This window comes from Brachionichthys hirsutus, chromosome 14 (assembly GCF_040956055.1).
Source record: "Brachionichthys hirsutus isolate HB-005 chromosome 14, CSIRO-AGI_Bhir_v1, whole genome shotgun sequence".
Lineage (NCBI taxonomy): Eukaryota > Metazoa > Chordata > Actinopteri > Lophiiformes > Brachionichthyidae > Brachionichthys > Brachionichthys hirsutus.
The window spans coordinates 7,319,818-7,340,616 of NC_090910.1; the positions used below are offsets into that span (position 1 = coordinate 7,319,818).

Here is a 20,799-nt window from a genome sequence, read left to right on the forward strand (position 1 = left end):
AGATGTCATTCTCAGGCCGGTCACAGCGGAGAGCGCCGTGTGCCTCTGTTACCCTTTAATGTGGCTTCATGTTCCAAGCAGTGTTTGGCTGCCAAGCCACTTAGCACCCAGTGGCATCTGTCAGCAGAGCGATGGCAGACACTTGCCTAAATATAACTCGCGTGTGCATTTACATAGACACACGACCTCACACACATGTGCATTAACATGCTCGCACATTATTGTTTCATCAAGTCACTGTTGGCTGTATTTCAAATTAATAGTTAAGCATTTAAATAAAAATTAGCATCCAGTGGGGCCCACTGGAGATATTGTTGAAGGGCTCTGTAATCTTTTCTGCCCAGCAACCATTCCAAATCTTCCTAATTCGACTTCCTCCTCCCCTGCCGGAGTCACTCACCCTCCCCCCCCCCCCCCCCGTTGAGTCAAATTTATTTCAAGAAATACACTATTCGCTCTCTTGCTGAAGGTAACATTAAAGTTCAGTACCAAACTCAACGCATGCGATAAATATCAAGCTGGAGCCAGGAATTGTTCGCTCTGCTTTTTATTAAGACTGCGAATGAGGGAACAGTTAAATGAAAAGCTCACGATATACCGCAAAAATAAGGAAAATGGCCCTCTTTATGATCAGATAGGGTAACTGCAAAGATCGGTGACATGCGGGATATATCTCTGGCATTCTTGTTTTGTGATATGAACTTCAAATTATAGTCTATGTTGTATGGCTATTGCAAAGATGCAGTCTTCTCAGGCTATCTCTGCACCCCATTAATGCAAATGTTTGTTGTATCCATGCAAATTTGTTCTATCACCAGTAGCAGCTGAGCGCAGACATTATTTCTGCATCTGTACGAAATTGTTTTTTGGGGTTTTTTTTGCATTTTTACATCACCCTGAAATGTGGCAGCGATATGGCTCATATCATCTGCAGCCCTGAATCCACACCGGTGCCTTTTTGTATTTAGCTCAAATGGCCAGAACATCACTTATAATTCAGAGCCTTCCGGTTTCATTCATTCATTCTAGATGTCTATTTATGTTGCCTCTTTCATTTCCCCTTATTCCTGTCTTTTGAATGGCTCCATTCAGACCATTGATTTGCCTCTCTGAATTTCTCATTCGCTTTTCCGAAATCTCTCGTATCTACCACGTGTTGACAGAATTTTATTTTTCTGTATGCCTGCGCAATTTCTGATGGGTTGTAGATAATATAATGCAGCTATTTCTGTGTCTATTTGTGAAAAATCAATTTGTACCTTTGGGCTGCGTTTCCCGGAGCAACGCGTCCCAGAGAGCGGTCTTACGCACTGACCACTTTCTGATAAAAGCCCATTACTTCATTTTTTTCCCCCGCCCTTTATATTGTTAACAGATCCGTAATGTGACTGTTGATGGGGGTTTTGGGGCCTGGTCAGGCTGGTCCGCATGCAGTCATAATGATGGAGGCAGCACGGGGTCTTGCCTGTGTCGAACACGGGCCTGCGATAAGCCCACCCCTCAGTGTGGAGGCGAGAAGTGCCACGGCATCAGTGTGGAGGTCGCCAACTGCTCCAGGTAAATCCTCGTGATGGATAAGTGCTAATTTAGAAATCTTTTTTTTTTTGTCAGCCTCTCTGAATATGTATGAAGCTACAGTATGTGTCCATAAAAATACAAAAAAGGATGGTGTGCTTGGTACTTTATTGCCTTCATTCTCACAAGACATACGCAAACGCTTACTTGGAATGTGTTGCGCATTCATTGTCAGTTTGGGAATAGAAAAAGTGTTGATTGGGCGTTTTCTTTTCAACTGTTGGAGTTAAAATGAATTTAGACGCTGCTGTTCTTGCTAAACAGTGCATGTCACCCCATTTTATCTTTGTTAAAGATGAGAAGTGTGTGAGATGAATTGCCAAGCAACTCGGATCACTCTCATTATTTAGTTCATTTATCTACCGGTTGATCTTTTCCTGTAATTAATGTGTGAAAGAGCGCAGAAATCACTAGAGCAGATAAGTGCAGCTTATCGTCGCAAAAGAAACATTTTGTATGTTTGATTTATTCCTGTCTTTGTGTGTTGATTGCGTATCAATAACTGATAACTGAGCTGGAAAGTCAGTTATCAGTTATTTTAACCATTTCCCTTAAATTCCCATTTCAAATGTCCAAAAACTACAGAATAAATGTACTGGCTAGTTAGTACATTTATTCTGTAGTTTTTGGAGTTAGCACTTTTTCTATTATTTATTGCCGCTCAAGACACCAGGTTGCCTCCAGTCACTTTTATTTCTTTAGTTAGTGAATATAGCAGCATCTCGCAGAACAACAACACCTGACAATTATTTGTTCAGTGTTGCTCTGTTTTCTAAATTAGAGTTGTTTCAGTCTCACATTCAGAAAAACACAACAACACGACTCAGTTTCTAAACTATCATTTAAATCTTCGGCATGGAGAGAAAGGCACTCTTTGAGATGCACCATGCGTTCATGAGATTGATGTGACTCTCGTTATAATCTTGTTGTGTCCATCAGCATCCATCATCTCTCCAACGGTGACTAGATTATCTTATATTGATGTTGCGCTTTGTGTTTGCATAGAAATGGAGCGTGGACTCCCTGGACCTCCTGGTCTCCCTGCAGTACCAGCTGCGGCATCGGATTCCAGGTCCGCCAGCGCTCCTGCAGCAATCCCACTCCTCGCCACGGCGGACGAGTGTGTGTGGGCCAGAATCGCGAGGAGAGGTAGACGATAAAACAGACGCGCGCAATTGTTTATTCATAGCAAATATGTGTGCATGCATTTTGTGCATGTTAAGAAAAGAAAAAGAAAATGCCTTCTGTAATTCTGAACCTATTATTTATTATCACTTTGATGAAGACGTTTTCTTTTTTTCCTTTCCTCACTTCTGTCCAACTTTGTGACAGCCAATTAGGAACTGAGGGGGGGATGGGCCTGTGCTTGGGTGATTATCTGGCTTTCACACACTGTCTACAGTTTGAAGCTTTGGAGGCTTTGGCATAGAATAATCATCTTTTTAAAGATGTTTGTGTAGTTTCTAAGCAACCTTCAAGGCCAGAAGAAAAATCGTTTTCTTTTTTAACTCCCCCCCCCCCCCCCCCCCCCCCCCCCCAAGGGGAGTAATTGTGAAGCAGCACAAAGAGACAATGTACAATGCAGCCCAGGTAGAAAAGGTCAAGAGCTGAGAGCTTCTACTCATCTTTCGATTTATTCTGGTATTCTCAAACTTAAATTCTTCGTTTGCCTAATCCAAAAATGTCTGAGGAAAACTGGACTGGTTTTAAAAAAGAAAATACATGAATTAGACTTATGACTTTGCAATCGGTTCTAATAGAGGATGTTGTTTCTTAATTATGTGAGCCATTCTTTCCCATCCATGGTGTCTGCATGATGTGGGGAAGCACCATGGTCATGTTTTTAGACCTGACATCAGGGCAGTTTTGTATAAATAAATGCGGTCCAGACTGCACAGGGAAGGAAAGGGAAGAAATCAATTGTTACCAGTCATTACCATGGCAACAGAAACAGGTTGAGAAATAGTGCATGACCTTCAAGGAACCTTAGATCTCGTCTTTTTTTTCCCTCTTGTACTCCTCCAATCCACCACCTTCCCTTTACTCACCCGCTGCCGCTCACTTTCTCAAGGACTGTCTCACCAGGAGCTCAGAGGAAAATACACAAAGTGATTGCCACAGTCCAGTTACTCATGAAACCCACACCAGAACGCTGCTGGCTGGCTCTAATGACCACAGGGGGTCGAGAAACGAGAAAACCGGTTTGACCACCTCCTATGTGTCCGTGTTCTTTAATTCCCTTTGTTTATCTCCCAGTTCCTGCTCGGTTCAGCTTTTTAAAGATTCTTAGGCCACTTAGGAGCTAACTGTTAGGGTTGGAAAATTAATTTTGCAGAGAGAGAGAGATGAATTATGTACTGTCACTTTTAGTCTGTCAGGGGGAGAACAAGATAGAGATACTACGAAGTGTTTGTGGTTCTGTGTGTGCATGTGGGTGTGTGCATATGTCCGAGAGAGAGAGCGAGGCGGACATCAATGTGAACATGTCTACATATTTCAGGTGTGTGTAACCCCGATGATGCTTTAATAGATCTTCTTTGATGGGCTTCAAAGACTTGCACCGCATCTGTTTGTAGTCGTCGTCCCCCCCCCCCCCGCCCTTGTGTGAAATAGTTAGCGTCGTCTTTACAAGCTTAATCGCCGTAGCATGAACAGGACCGACACTTTATTAGGCATTTGCTCACTGAATGATTCTTTTAAAGCAGTGAGAGGCTTTTATTTTTACGGGGTGCAGGCAGGCCTCCTCTGAGACGTGTGAAGCATCTCCAATAAGCCTCACAACTCACTTTGCTCTCCCCGCGCCGCCTTGAGTGCTGCTTGTATTACACTCCTAGATGTATGTTCAGATGTCTCTCCATAAGGTGAGCGCTCATATTCAATGCGCGTGCATATTTCAGTATTAGTTTAGAGGTGATGCTCTTCTCTCACCTTTCTGCTGTGTACATTCCAACCGCCTCTTGATTGTTTGCAGCATGTAGAGTTTTATGTGCTGAAACCGGCCGCGTACGGCGGCGCCACGGGCTTAAATCTGGCGAGCTAATGCCGGCATTTATGAACCTTCTGTTGGTATTTCCCCTTAGCATTCTGACATTGTTCACGCTGCTTACTCAGCCTATGGTGAGTAATTAGCATCATTTTTAGTCTGATCAGCACTCTGTGTCGTTAAAGAGGAGAGGATAAGATGAGCTAAAGCCTCTGATTGGGCTTGCAATGATTAAAGAGTGTTTGGTGATGATTTTGGAGCTCTAAATCTGCTCCATATTGATTGCAGCAGTTTTTCTTTGGGCGTGAGCGCAGGCGTCTTTCTCCTTCCTCCCAGGCCCGTCTGAGATTGTAATCCATGCTCTTCCTCACTTTTCCGCTCCCCTCATCCCAGCTGTATCGTCCAACTACAAACACGCAGATTAGTCAAAGTGGGAAGGGAATACTCTGCTCGGAGGATTTTAACAACCAGGGTATGCAAAGATTTTGATTTGTTACGGACAATAGGAGAATTTTTGAGAATGCTGCAATGGAAATTCCCAGCCTGAGCCTCTGGAGGAAGGGTATTAAGTTAAAGCTACTTCAGTTCCTACAAACTCAGTTATCCTCAAAAGGTAGCCATGTGCCGAAACACGACAAAAAAGCAATGAAAGCAGTTTTATAAGATGCGTAAAATAATTAAAATAAATGATATAGCTTTAATAACCCTGGCAATTGTCTGTTATTGTATAATGAGGACTAAGTAATTAAGTATTTTAGACATTGTGGTAATCCTGTCTTGTAAAACGATGTAGTTAGTAATTGATGGATGCGTCGCTGTGGCTTTTTAAATAGGCTGTGCCGATGAATTATCCAAAATGCATATACATGTTCATTAAATGTTCAGATGGAACGTTCGCCGCCGTAATTGAGTGCAACACTGTCGGTTACACCAGGGACAGAAAGGCCTGTCTGTGGTGGTATGAGCTCCTCTTGGTCTCTGCCACATCAACAAAACAAGGGAGGGTTTAATCAAAGTGAAATTTACGCACTTTTTTTCCCCAAGATCCTTTGTCTTGTGGTATGAACTATTTGTTGTTGTTGTTGTTGTTGTTTTAAAGTTCAGTGCCAAGGATTCAGCAGTGTGGCGACATCCTCACAATCCTTCACGTGTAATTCCTCTACTCAGTCAAATATAATAGTTTTATTTCACACACGCAGTTGAGCTATCGCACCATCCAGGATTTTAAAGACCTAGTAAGCGTAATGCTTTATTATCAATGGGTGAAATGGGGATCATTCTTTGTGATGGAACTTTTAGCATCTTTTACAACAATTTTTTTTTAAGTCTTGCTGCGCTCTAAATCTGCATTCTAGCACCAGCCCTAAACCTCAGATTATCCCGCTGTATACTTCCAGCCCATTGTCAAACAGCACAGAAACAGAGGGGCTATGCCATTGTTCCATCGGCCCATTATTTCGAATGTCTCGTCTAACCAAGAGTCCATTTGATCTGTTATCCAAAAGCACTGCCATTGTTCCCACACACAGACTCGGTTTTCACCTGCGTGATTTAAGACACATTTAGAACCATTCTTTTACAGAAACAATCATTTCTTTAACCGAGAGGTTTGGTGCGCTGAACTGTTATCCACATTGTTACATGATAACGACAGCTACCTGAAGTCGTCCTCTAATGCATAGCAAGAGAGTGATTTTTCAGAACAATGGGCCTTCGGAGAAATGGGATTAGGATTTGGGGATAATGCGCTGTGTGATAAGTAGGGTTTTGGTACAATGGGACATTTTGGGGACTTCCGAGGTTTTGGACTAATTGACTGAAGAGCAGGCCTCAGACAAAGTTACCCGAAAAAACTAGCGCCACTTATTTCCCTCAGGAGTTCCTTGCTACAGTGTGTAATATTTCACACACTCAGCACTGCTTATAAATGCTGAGTAGATGTTTATTCTACTTCTGATTCCCTGCTCTCGTACCTCTTCCCTCCCAGGTACTGCAATGAACACCTACCCTGCCCTCCTCATGTCTACTGGTCAGCGTGGTCGGCGTGGGAACGGTGCAATGTGCCTTGCGGCGGAGGCATCCAATCGCGGCGCAGGACCTGTGAAAACGGCAACGACTGTTCCGGGTGTGGTCAGGTCTGTCATACAGTCGTCTTTCTGTTGTCTGTTCATTGTTCATCTTCCGTCATCTGATGCGAGGAACAGTCTCCGGTGTTGGAATTGGACCGTCGAACGTGACCAAATCCCCCAGCCGTATTTAGTTATTACCCAGGCCTATTTAATACCACACACACACATTTAGTAATCACCCCACATATGAACAGGCTTATTTTTACGCTGCAAAGCTTTCTCCAAGGCAAGGATGCGGCGAGGAAGTGTTGAAATACGAGCCTTCTTCTTGTTGACAGAATTATGTGATGCTCATTTGATTTCTGTTGCTATTTTCACTCAAACGCGCACGAGCTCTCATCCACAGACTGGCAGGAGTAAAAAGTGGATGAATGTGATAGCTGTAGCCGCTCATGTCCCTCTTTAGAAATGCATTGAAGAAATATAGGCCAGGGTGGAAGCATCGGATCCTTGAAGTGTGTTCTGTTTGATTTTTGTTTATTTTGCTTCAGCATTTTGAGAGAAAGATTGAGTCGGTGTAAGTGAAAGGCTGAAATGGTTCTAATCAAGAATGAACACGAAGGCATCGTTGATACTGTTTTCTTTTATGTAAATGCGCTTTTTCGCGTTTTGATATATAAAGATATAAATTAAAATGCTGAAAACGCATTCCCGCAGGTCACGTAATGTTCTGTGGTGAAACTTAACACACTGCCAGCTTTAGGAAACATCCCACACAAGGCTTTGCAACCTTAAGAGTGTATATAGAACCAAATAATTGCCCGTGACACATTAGTAGCTGCGAAAGTGAAAAGACTGACCTCCCATTAAGTCACAATTTAGAAATCACACGCTATCATCGGCTGCTGTGTGTGCCTCTCAGTTTGTAACGCTACCCTCAGATGCCAGCTGTCATGTTTCTGCCATTGCATAGCGACCATTATCCTCGCTGAAGCATCCTGGGAATGCAGCGCCATTCCTGGAGGAGCTTCAGAAAAGTGAAATGATGGCAAGCGCACGGGAATCTGAGGAGCTTGTCACTGATCTTTCCGGCTGGGGGAAGCCTGTCTTTGACTGTCTGTAGTCGTGGGTGTTTTTGATGTTGGGAGATGTGTTCGGGCTGACTGAGTCGGAGACGGGAGTGAGCGTTTCCTTTGGTTTCAGCTGGGGATGGGTTTTTTAGTGATTAGAAACAAAGTAGACACATTAGGATGGAGCCCAGCCGGGTCCAAAGAGCGCCTCGCTCGCTACGTTTCACCGACGCCCTCTCCTGTCTTTGGCACTTATTATCTCTCAGTTTTACTTGTCGTCCCCTTTTGTTTTGTTTACTCATTTACTTCCTGTCTTCCAGCAGAGCAACATGGACATAATTGGGGCCATGGCAGCCACCAGAGGTTTAATTACATGCGCATTTCACAGACGCCTTCTCTTTCCTGGGGAGGACTTTAGTTGGACAGCTTCACCAACTTGTACAAATAGCTGCGTATTTATTCAGATCAAAGAAAAAAAAAATGCTTTTATTCATGTATATTCCTTCAATGCAGTTAAAGCCCAAGTGGTGAAGACGGGCAAGAGCTTTTGAAACGTCTTGCACCTTCACAGTGCAGCTACGGGTATAACAATTGTAATTCGTTGTTTGAAGATCAAAGATGTTGCAAATATTTAGTTTTAATTTCAACCGGAATCCCCCCCCGCCCCACCTGAAAAAATAGTCGTAAGTGTGGCGGAGTTCTTTTTTTTTTACGTTCCATCTGTCTGTGTTCTGCTCCCCTGGCCAGATCCATGTTTAATTAAACAGAAGGAGACCAGACACATAATCTCACGCACACACGTTGCAGCGTCTGTCATCACTGCTATGTTGTCAGACCGGACACCCTGCAGAGAACTGAGGAGACGAACGCTGCTTGCATCTTAGACGTATGTGCGCGGGTGCATTCTGCCAGGCTCGATATCACCGTCTAGCCACCTGTGGTCAGCTTCAGGCGTGTGCCAGACTTTAATCAACAGCGGCGAGCTCGCATCTGCTCGCCGTATGACGGAGATGTCTTATATATTTTTTTAAGTGTTGGGCTGACGAGATGTGCTACAAGAAAAAACGTTTAACAGAGAATATATTGCCCTTTTATGATTTCCTGTTCAACCCTGAAGCAAACTTCTCAATACTTACAACCGCTCCAGAGGGACCTGACGGCAGAGTCGGATGAGAGTGAATTCGGGTCAAGGACCTTAAACAAAAGTCTCTCCTCGGACTTTGCAACCTGCTACCCTTAAAACAAGATGCTGCCACATGCATGATTAAAGGAATAAATTCCCTTGGTGCTTAATTCTCATCAAACCTGCGTTAATGTTGTCCTGCATGTCATTGCCCTAAGCCCCAGCTATCTTCTTATCATGGAAGAACTTAGTCCTGAGGTGCTCGGTGCCTCATTTTGCTGACGCAAAAGGCCACATGGCTGTAACTTCATCAGTGGAAGCTCTGGTCCATGCAGCGCTGCTCCATCCCTCTCTCTTTTTACTCTATCTGCACCACAGGCTTGAATCCCCCGAAGAGATGGTAAAATATGGGCTGGAAAGAAACAAGTGAAGCTTCGGTGGCTCGGTAGTGATGTACTGCACCTCGAGGACTGTGCTATCCCCGTCATCTCATGCGTAGTGGTGCAAAAACTCTACCAGAAAAGAAGCTGTGAGCTCAGTCAGCCAACCTCTCATGAAGCAGAACATGGACATCTTTTATTTCAAAAGCAATGAAGCAATGAGTCCGTATTCATTAAAGGGTAGGACGGAAGATAATTTAGAGGCTAAGGTGTATTGTTGCTAAAACCGTGCATGAAAGCTTTTCGTGCAGGTCCCACGTCGCGTTAACAGCCACATGCAGTTTCTCAAGGCTGCAGACCCAGACCCAGGATTAATGGCAAGTTCTTTTCAACAGAATCAATGTTCCAGTGCCTAAAAGAAATAGAAGCAATGTTTACTTGTATTATTATTATTCGTGCTTCATTCAGTTTTGTTATCAGCTACAAGTTCTCTTTTTATTTTGGCTTTTATATCTCGAAGCAGGAAAAAACTCACCTGCATAATGCATCATAGCAAAAACACTTTTACTTCAGCTTTGTCTCTGACTGGTAAAACCCACACAGATGCTTCCCTGTAATAACTCGATAACAATTTTATATGAGAAATTAAACATTTTAATCACTAATAATTTATTAATTTACATTCAATGGGGCAGAAGCTGCTGCATTAACACCACATCACCCGTCTCTCACTCGGGTGATGCTGCTGGCTGACAACGCTGTATCCATACGATTAATCAAAGAAACACATGATTGGTCATTTGATTGTTGTTTTATTTAACTCGGGCAAATTTCCTTTGATTGAAAATGGAACACGATGTTATAAATAAAGTTTACTTTTGAGATATGTGCTATTGCTCTAGATGAAAACACAATAACTGCAATCAGCACAAGATGCAGCAGCAATATTAATTTTAAAATGCGTAAAACAATGGATATTTGCAGGATATTGGGTCTTTACTATAATATAGTATAATTACCTACACAATTTTATATTCATAATTAATTGTGACTACTTTTGGTAAATTGTAAATAGAAGTGAAGGATCTGAATGTTTCTTCAACGTCCATATTTCTTTTGTAACTACGTGTAATTTAATGCCACATGTTTGGTATTTGTGATATTTAAGCCCATTGACACCAGTAAATGCAAAACAAATCAATTCTGTTCCAACATATTTTATGTTGGAACAGAATTAATATTAAATATTAATATTAAAAAAAAAATTTGATCCAAAGTTTAAAAAGCTACGACTTGCCTGTAAATGGCACCCTGGGATTCTCTTTAATTCTGAGTATTGGATGAAAGAAGATGTGCTTCAGATATCAGCAGGCTTTTGGTATTTTCTACTTTCTGCAATAAAGCACATCAGACATCTTTCAAAACCAAGAAACATTCTTCCCTGCTGAATCCTCTCTCTTTCACTCAGTGTTAAATAAGTCAAAAAACATAACTGTTGATGGGCTGTTCTATTTACCTGTAGAAAATGCAATGTTTGTGTCGCCAGACTGAACACACTTGCGTGCTCTTTGTATATTGTTCGGTGTTATAGTCTTGGAGTGTGTGCGCATTGTTACAGAGCCAGGAGACCTGCTTCTGGCTGGCAGCGGGACAGAGGGGAGAGAAACAGAGAGAGAGAGAGAGAGAAACAACATTTGATAAAGTGTGTTGCGGTTGGTGCTGCTAATTGAACTTCTGTGTCACCGAGACTTGAGGAACATTAACACTCCGTCTCCGTGGACTCGGCCACAATGAAGATGCAGGCACAGAGATTTGTCACTCTCACATCTCACATCTGGACCGCTCACTTAAACGTCAGGGTACAACTCTGTCGCCAACACACATGCACGCTTCCAGCCCCTCTCCCCCACCTCTTGCTCTCACGGCTCTGCCATCCCAATAAGAAGCATAATGACTGTAATGAGGGTAGAAGACTGGAGAGGCACGATGCCTTATTATTCACCTCCCACAGCTGGCCCGGCACCACACAGAGCCTTTGCACAAGCTGCTCTCTCCAAATGCAAAGTAAAAGATACACACATTTCACTCTCTACTTCAAATTCATATATCTTCTTCAATAACAGAAATAAGAAGAAAGGCTAGGGGCTTGTACTTCCCCAGACTCAATGCTGACGTGCAGGCCCTCTATTTGTCTTCCCTTGCTCTTCTTCCTCCGCAGCTTGTATTCCCTCGGCATATAACGGCTACAAACTAAGCAGAGAAGGTCTAAGTATGGAGACAGAGTGAGATAGGAGTTGCCTGAATCCATAGCGCAGCCATAAACTACAAGTACTTCACACACACAGACAAATCAGTGCCAGAGCGGCAGCCTTAAGTCAAATTTGGACTCAGTTGACATGCACGCACACACACACACATACAGCCTGACCACCACTTCCATCCTGACTAACCAGGCAGCCTTGTGTGAGGCTGTGAAGATGCTATCAGGCCTCTTTTCCTGAGCTCCAGCCAAAAACACATTTCATCCCTCTCCTCTCTGGCAGCTGCCAGTTAAAGGTATTGCAAGGCATAAAATATCTGCTCTCCAGGATAGGAGTCGAAATCAGACCACTCATTGAATTCGATTTTGCATTCCACATGCCACTTGTTACATTTAGCAGCTTTTCCCCACCAGATTTTCGGTCTCAGTTAATACCTCTAAAATTGAGACGAGAGCGCGGTGGAAACATGTCCTCATTTTGGTGAAATGTCACATTTAAAAAGTCCATTTTCACCATCTTTACGCCTCAGCATCTGTTGTTGTTGTTTTTTTCCTCATAGGCACATTTACACAGTAAAATTACACATGTAATGTATGACTAAAATGACCTATTCCCTGCTCTGGCTCTGCAAATGCCATTTCCTAGAGGGGGGCGTAAGTGTGTGCTTGAATGAAGGAACTTTATGAGCGGAGACAAACTGATTTTTATTTTACATTCTAAGGTCCATTTTTAAATGCATTATTCAAAATGTTATGAAAATTGCTACTCAAAGCAGGTGGACGGGTTATGTTTTTGTTATTCTAGCAGATTTTATATTCAGGTTTCAGCCAATATAAGAGGTTCCTTTTTTTTTGGTCCAAGAAAAGGCAATAAACCAGTGTCTCCTGCCCTTTGGCATTTGTTATTGGATGTCCTTGTCCACCGCAGCGGGTCAACCTCTTTTTTCATATCTCAGGCCCTCGTGTGATAGAGGGGTGAGACTAGGGACCACCATCATGCCTTCAAGACAGTATTCCAATTTTTGCCATCCCAGATTATTAGCATTGCTTGCAGCATTATTTTTTATGATTACTATTCAGCTGTTTTTATTTGATTCTCAAAATTACAGTCAACAGACAGGCCAGTCACACAAATACTTTTATCAGACCCACAATCATCAACAAGTGGCCACTTACCTCCCGTATAAATATCCCAAATTAATTTTGCATCATTCCCACTCAACAGCTGTTTGTCGGTTGTACAAAGCGTCACTGTTGCTCTTTATCTAAATCCTGGCACATTTGATCACCTGAATGATTACAATTCATGGGTCTATAACATCAATGGAAAGGATGTAATGAATGGCCTCAAATTCACTCTTTCATAATATCATTATTTTTCCTCTTGGAATATTTTTTTGTTCATAAGAGAAAATGTAACATTTTGGATTTAAAGCACCGCTTTCTTATTTTATAACTGCCACCAAATCCTTTTAGTGCTGCCTAAAATACATCTTCCAAATGCCTTACTTTGGAACGAGTTGTGACAATCGCAGCCAATTTCCCCTCTCTGATTGTTTCATTTAAATGACTCCATTGGCCCGAAGAGAGATCCAAGGTTACAGAATCTCACAACAGGAGAAGAAGCAAAAATCGGCCCCAAAAAAGAGAGCCCTGGGTGAGAAGGTTCCCTTTATAGCTGTGGGTCCTCGCAGCACGCCACGCAGCCTCTGAAGTTTGCTCAGTCAATGGGACATCTGTGTGACTCAACACGCTGACCACCTTGCTGCATATATATATATATTTAGCTGCAGTCGATGTGAATGCCGTCGCAGACTTTGAATGAGGTTTAGCTCTAAATCCAGTAATTATCTTCTAAGACTTCTGCTTCAACACTAATCCTAGGAGAAAACAGGAAAGAGAGAGAAAAAAAAAACGCTTACCAGACAAGTCTCATTAAATATTTATTATGTTTGGCCACCATTAACAACAAACACACACAGATCATTGCCCCCCCAGCCCCCCCCCCCCCCCCCCCTTTTCATTAGTTGCTGATAACCACAGATTGTGAGCTGGTCTGTGATATTAAATATTAATGTCTGTAAATGATTACCACGCTAGATGGAGACAGGCAGGAAGTGCAGTGGAGGCGACACCCTCATTCATCACTTGGGCCTAACAGAATCTGAATCTTCCCTGTGTTCTTAACCTTGGTAAACTGGGAAAGGGAGTCACGGGGAGGGAAGAGGAGGACAGAGATGAGAGCAGATTGAGAGGTGCAGAGACAAAAAGAAACAAGAGGAGGAAGAGAGAGAGAGAGCTGACGCAATGCCAGTTCTAAACAGGATGTGGGGGCGGGGGGGAAGGAGATGCTGAAAGAGTTTAAAGATAGAAAGATGGACGTGTAGAGCTATAGGGAGAGCACAGAAGAGGAGGTGAGACGGACCTGCACACCGTATAATGTACGGCGCACCTCTCCTCGGCTGACCTGTCAGCGATCCCGTGTGTGACAAGCAGACGGATGTGCAGAAAGGAACTCTTATCTTATTTTGCCAAGGTCTGGCAGTCACTCAAGGGCTATTCAGCATACATAAACACGTATGGGGGGGGAAATGGCAGTCATCTCTCCTCCTCTGTGTGTCGTTTCCTCCAGACGTATCGCTACCTCCACCTTTTTATTCATTTAGCTGGGTAAAAAGGGGGTCTATTACCCACCTATTATCTTTTTGAATCATATCGTAATATATAAGGCGCGCACACACACACACACACACAGAAGAAGCTTTTAAATGAGACACACACATCATACTGTTAGAGCTTCACTGCTCCACTGTTTCATTTTTACTGTTGGCTCTCACAGCCAGGTGTAGATGGAAGAAGCAGTTATTATTCTCTCCCTTCCATCTATTTTTTCCATTCAACTTCTCGACCCTTCTCTTACTCCTCCTTCCTTTGCTTGTATATTAAACTTTATCAATGTCCTCTCCTGCCTGCCTTGTTTACCTCTTACCATGTACAAGTAGCCTAACTGTGAATGCATCCTTAGTCGGTGCTTTCGTGCTGCATTTTATTCAGGCAGAATGTGCTTGCTGGGTTTGACGGGTGTTTTGGGGGGATGAGCAATGCTGGATCTGGCATCATGCAATCGAGTAAACCAGCCAGAACTGGAATGAAGAGGCTTTGAAGGATGACTGATGATAAAAGTGTTTAAAAAAAAGGCTGTTTATTTCCTCATAAACTAAGCTCTTTAATTTAGTAGTCACTGCAGATAATTTCCAAAGCCATTGTCCTGTCTATTATCAGCGTCTGGAAGCACAGCATTAATTCCCGTCTGAGCTTGTCGTGTGTAATTATTGCTTTCAACTATTTGTGATTATCTACTCTCAGACACGACAAACATGCTCACCATGAAAATAAACGCTCAATCCAGCAAAATGCTCTCTGTGGCTCTCGTTGCAGGAGTACCAGTCGTGCAACTCCTTGCCATGTCCTGACCTGAAGAAGACCACGCCCTGGACTCCCTGGACCCCGGTCAACATCTCTGACAACGGTGGCCACTACGAGCAGCGCTTCCGCTACACGTGCAAAGCGCGCATCCCAGATCCCAGCCTGCTGGAAGTGGGCAGGCAAAGGATCGAGATGCGCTACTGCTCCAGCGACGGATCCACCGGCTGCTCCACCGATGGTGAGTGGAGACTGGAGGAGACAGATGGCCTCTTTGCAACTATCTCACACTCCGAATGAGGTCTGCTCGCTTCAAGCCAGTCCGTCTGTCTGTTGTTTATTAGATCTTTCCTCTTTGCTTCTATCAAACTTCCCCCCCCTTTGACCCGATGATGTTGAAGGAGCAGTCTCAATCAGCTCTCGCGTTGTCCCCGTTTTCCTCAGCTTCATCAGCAGATCAAAGCACCGGTCCTGTTAATGAGCATCCGATCCACAAAGCCGATAAGCAGTTTACAACTCATTTTAGCCGTCCCACGTCGGAGCAAATGCTCGACTCAAATTATCGCCTTGCGCAGACAAACACTTCTCATCCGTCACCCCCTGTGAATTGAGGATGTTTGTGCAAACAGGCTGCTAATTGACAAGTTGTTTAAGTTGTTAAGTGGAAACATCCACATTATAGGGTGGCACCGCGCCACAGCAAAGGCGCTCCAAATACAGATGCAGCAGTTCGGGTTTGTTTATGGCCTTGCTCAGGAAAAAGCCGATTTTCTTTTAAGAGCTTTGGAGTTAGCGCCTAGCTGAGCTGCGGTGGCCTCCCATCACTTTGAGTCCGTGTGTGCCTCTGGGTGGTCTGTCGCCACACCGCTCACACACCACATGCTGCTGTAATAACCAGGGTCAGCCTGCATGTTTCTCTCTCTCATGTGATCTCCCTCCATCGGCTCACTCCTGATTATTAATCCTTCTGCCGTCACTGTCACCCGCACAAGCTGTTCTCTTCACGATCTGAAGCCGACACTTAAATGTTCCTGAAGGGTTTAAAAAAAAGGGTGCTGACAAGAACAGAGAAAACCCCGACTGCACACTCAAGGCTTTAAGAGAAGTGACAGCTACACATCTGAAGCATTAGCGAACAAAGACTTGAGCTTTAATAGGTCTGTTTTGTTCCTGATTAGCGGGAGGAAGTCGCAGACACTATGTGTTTCATTAGAGGTTGTCACCAGTAGCTTCACCATCACAGTAGCTTCTGTGTTAATTATACCAAATGAAAAGTGATGGCTGGTAGGCGCAGCTCTCACTCGTACCCACGTGTCAGCCTGTGCAGGCAGATGGAGCTCTGCGAGCTGCGTGGCATAAGCTTCAAATCCCTCCGACAACCGGTGCACAAACAGAGGTGTTGCTTTCATACAGTTTCATCTGGAATAACAGCAGCCCGTGTCAGATCAGCTCTCTGAGGTGCAAATTACCAGCAGTGAGATGGATGAGAGTGAGACTAGTTAGAGGCTTAATAGACTCAGAGTTTATTTTGCATGCTAAAGGTTCTTAACAGCAGTGAAGTGTCATAATGCTACCGCACTTTTGTCCAACGCTGGCATTTGAACTAAATTATTATTTGCTGAAGACAGTTTTGATGTCAAATCGTGGCCTGATGAATACAATTGGGATTTGATATGAAAAAGGTGGATTATATATATGTTTTTTTTAATAAATGAAATACATCTCTTTCCGAAATCAGACCCTCGTTCATCCAGAAGTGCAGTTCTTCATTTTCAGCACAAACATGTACATTTGATGACAACTGCATTGAAGAAGAATAAACAAAAAAAACTTCGGTATAGAATGTGAAAGTTTTCTTTCCTCACTCTGCTTGCAGGGTGAAGGCGAGACGTATTGAGGTGTGCTTTGTCTCTATGCGCTACTCTCTTCTTGTCCCGCGATGATTGTTCATCGCCAGACTTCAATATGATTCACTTCTCAGAGGAGTTTCAGGTCATAACTGTCTGAAAAGCAGATGGGCTCCCGCGGATCCACTTCTTCATTTCAACCATTATCAAACTTACCATCCATCTTAAGAGCGCTGGTGGTGCTTGAAGTGCTTTTTATCCCCCTTTTTGTGCTAGAATATGTGCAGCTGTTTGTTGTGTGTCTGCATGCACATCGGCATGTCGGCCTCGCTCAAAGCAAGCAGCCACTGCAGAATAATTGCATTCACGCGGTGCTTTGTATTGATGTCCACCACCAGAGCAAAGATCCCTCTGAGGATCTATCTCGGCACCCAAAACGAATGCTCTCTCAACCAATACAGATTACGTTTGTGCATCGAGGGGCTTATTTTCGATTGGAGAAGTTTCTTGGAAAGTATAATCAATTCCTCACTGAGAAATAATTGCAATAATTTGCAATAGACCTTAAGTAAAGATAATTTATATCATTACTTCTTTCCTTTAACTTTCATTGCTTAGCAGACAGAGAGTTTGGGAATATTAATAGACCATTAGCTTCAAATATTAGCCTAGCCCACCTGACTGACAGCATGGGGCGGCTGCAGGGATGTCCTGTAATAACACAGGGTTACTAGCTGAAGCAAGGATGCTTCCTAGCAGGTAGCTTAAGATAAACTAAATGTATAAAAACCAAAGCCGTGCACCTCTCAGTTCAGCATAGACACCTCCCATAATAAAGTAACAGATCCGGTAGTCTGTTCTTTTAAACACAGAACTGATATTCTGCCATTTCTCTCCCAGTAAAGATGGCAGAGAAGGTCGCCAAATTGTAAAAGCAAAGAAGATTACAATAATTTTAAACCGTGGTGTGTAAAAGCATTTCAAATTGGCATCCTTTATGCAACTTGCTACTGAAAACAGTAATCAGAGGTAAAATGTGTGTTCAGATTGTGTTTGTGAAAAAAGCAACCTCTTATATCCAAACGCATTTATCATTCAGAGAGTTGAAAGGGACTGTCGCTCTCTCTCCCCTGCAGCCAGCCTCTCCCTCTTTTGTTTTCTCGACTGACACTTATGCATGATCTTTAAAGGAGTGTTTTTCAAGCTCGCTGTCTCATTGACGCTGCTTCCCGGCTACTCAATAAGAAGTCCGCTTCTTTGCCACTTCCTGCAGAGGCAGAATGTCACCACGTTTGTAGCTTCGAGCATAAGAGCCACAGATAATCCTGACGTTTGTCCTGCTGTAGTGTAGTTGGGGATGCAGCACGTTATTGGCGGACACCTGAATGTCTAATTTGTGATGCACAGATATGGACAATTACCCCCCCTATCATTTAAGATAATAAATTGTGCAGATATTTTAGCGACCTACCCAACCGCTCCGCCGCGCCTCTTTCTTTTCCTCTGGTTGTCTCTTATAGTAAAATCTCTATCTGTCTTAATTATGAGAGATGAATTATGAACGTATGAATTAACCAAGCATTATACAGAGTTCTTTTATATAGCAGACTGACTGGTTTCATATCAGGGATCATAGCTTAATGATAGCAATAAGTTAATTGCTTAAGATCTGTAACGAGCTAAAGACCTCTCTTGCTGCATGCTACAGACTTAGAGACGCATTTTAAGTGTGAAATCCTACAGGCAATTTGTAAAACATGGCTTTCCTTTTGCTGCTGTTATGTGACTCTTCACGTCTTAATGCAGTCTGCGTTAACATGACGGTTATACATTAACACTGACACGAGGCAGTTTTTTATGTTCTTTTTTTTGTGTGCACACTGTTTAAATCATGCGTTGTGTCAACTAGTTCACAGATTTAATGAACCTTAGAGGAAGAGTCTGCATGTGGCAAAAATATTTTGTAGAGTAGATCCAGACAAAGAGGTGGATGCAGAATTAGTATTTTTCTGCTACCTTTATCTGAACCATGTCGATGGTGCACGAGTCTGATTAGAGTTTAGATCTGGATTTCAATTAAAAGGGATAGGCAGGAATGTGGGGAAGCTCTGTCCTTCCTTTTGTATTGTTACAATTCCTGCTAAGTTTTATATTCTCATATATAATGTTGGCAAATATGCATTTATTCCACAAAGAGGTAGACAAAAACAGGCTTCCCATTCCTCACTGGTGACATTTTATTTTGTCAGCTGAAATAACAACTGTCCCCAGCAGATCGTATCAACCGCTGTTAGCCAGGTTATTAAACTAATGCGTGTACCATGAATTTGTAGAAAGCATTGGCAGATTCTTTTAAATGTTCCCAGTGAGCGCATTTCATAAAGCAAGACTGCCGTAAAAGCCGTTCTACTGGCTGCACCACGGCGCCTTGGAAGGCTGCTACATGTCCCTGGCTAAAGAGACACCGTTCGCTCCAGTAACTGATGGATCCAGGAGACATGACAGATCAGAGCTAGTATTTCTTGTATAAATATAAAGGGATCATAAGAATCAATCAGAATGTAGCAGGGTTTTTTTTTTGTACGGAACCCTAATTGAACTTTCTAGATTTTAACATCAGGACAAATATATTTTTGCAACCCATAATACTAATCAAAGTGACTTTGGCACGGGTTGCTTGACTTACCCTGAGCTTCCTCAACTCCAAAACAAAGAGCAAAAGAAAAGACATGAAATACTACTCAATGCAGTAGGGTATTCTGTAACTGTTGTAGCTTCAGTCAATTATTATACTTCTTTACATTTCAATGTAACTATTGACAAATGATGTGCAGTTCATGTCAGAACAGATCCATTAGTTCATTCTCTACAGTTTCCTATTTTGTTTTGGGAAGCCTGTTTAGCCCTTTTAAATGCAACCTTCTCCAAACTATTAATATACCGAGTTACCAGCCCCATGCATATTGTTTCATTCAGTTGCTAAACCATGACTAAGCTGTAGAAAGCAACCAAAACCTTATCGGGCTGTTATCTTCGGCATGCAAGTGGAATTCACAGCCCAACTGTCACCAGGATTGAAGCCAGCTTCACGTCCATCATTAGTCAGCCTAGAACTAAGTAGCTTCTCTTATTAGCTACTTTGTCTCTGCTGCTCTCGGTCAGCCCTCTGCACAAAACCGACAATTTAAACGATGCTTTCTGTGAAGTCATACTTCAATGGAACAGATATGCCCCTCTCGATGTGATCAATATCTCTGAGGTTAGTTTTACGGTGCAGCTTTATTAACATCAAGCTTAGAAAGGCTCAGAATTTTCTCGTGACATCATAAAGATTGAAGCCGACCCGCTAAAGTAAAACAAAGAGTGGGGAGATGAAAGATATCTCTGTAGAAGGTATGAATTTGTAATTTTCCCTAGCTTCTGTCAGTGAGTGATGGCTTCATTTCTCCTGGAGAGAAACGGCGGTGTGTCGGACGCCTGATGGTTTTCACTTCAGCTCTATCTGATATCAAGGCCGGGGCCTTCTCATGGGCGACAGATTAGTTTCTCCCGCAAGGCTGTCATGAGTAGGCACCGAGTAGACACAAGACGCTGCTGAAGGATGGTTTTGACGGATGGCAACCCTTCCAGTGTCCTTATTGTTTTTTCTGTCTCTTGCTACAGTCAGAATTATCTTTCGTCTCACGGTTTGTCAAGGAGGAAATGAAGCTATGTGAGCTAATGAGTGGACACAGTTGAGGAGAGCTACACAGTATGCCTGGTCACGGCGCTGTCTGTTCCAGCAGACTGCTAATAAATCTGAATTTAAATTTAGATTCAGAATTAATCCTGGATAATAATTAAATGTTACAGCATGAAGGGTGTGATATAGCACACTTTTGCAACGTCTTTGGTGATTGGACTCCATCACTGTCGAGCATCTTCATAAGACACAGGCCCATAATGTTAAAAGGCCAGACACGATTCTGCTAAAGATCCCCCCCAGACACTGGTGATATCAAAGGTGGAGTAAATCTAGATGGAAATTGGAATCTCGCTCTTGAATCTCCCAAAAAGTCTTCATTAAAAC

General features: G+C 43.0%; 1 protein-coding gene across 1 annotated transcript in view; it reads left to right on the forward strand.

The window, feature by feature from the left end:
• sema5a (sema domain, seven thrombospondin repeats (type 1 and type 1-like), transmembrane domain (TM) and short cytoplasmic domain, (semaphorin) 5A) overlaps window positions 1-20,799 on the forward strand; it is a 71,650-nt gene that overhangs the window by 36,773 nt on the left and 14,078 nt on the right. Inside the window, exons 12-15 of the mRNA XM_068747893.1 lie at window positions 1,376-1,557; window positions 2,581-2,724; window positions 6,546-6,693; window positions 14,899-15,124. Of these exons, the coding sequence (XP_068603994.1) occupies window positions 1,376-1,557; window positions 2,581-2,724; window positions 6,546-6,693; window positions 14,899-15,124 (700 nt within the window). The remainder of the gene's footprint in view (window positions 1-1,375; window positions 1,558-2,580; window positions 2,725-6,545; window positions 6,694-14,898; window positions 15,125-20,799) is intronic.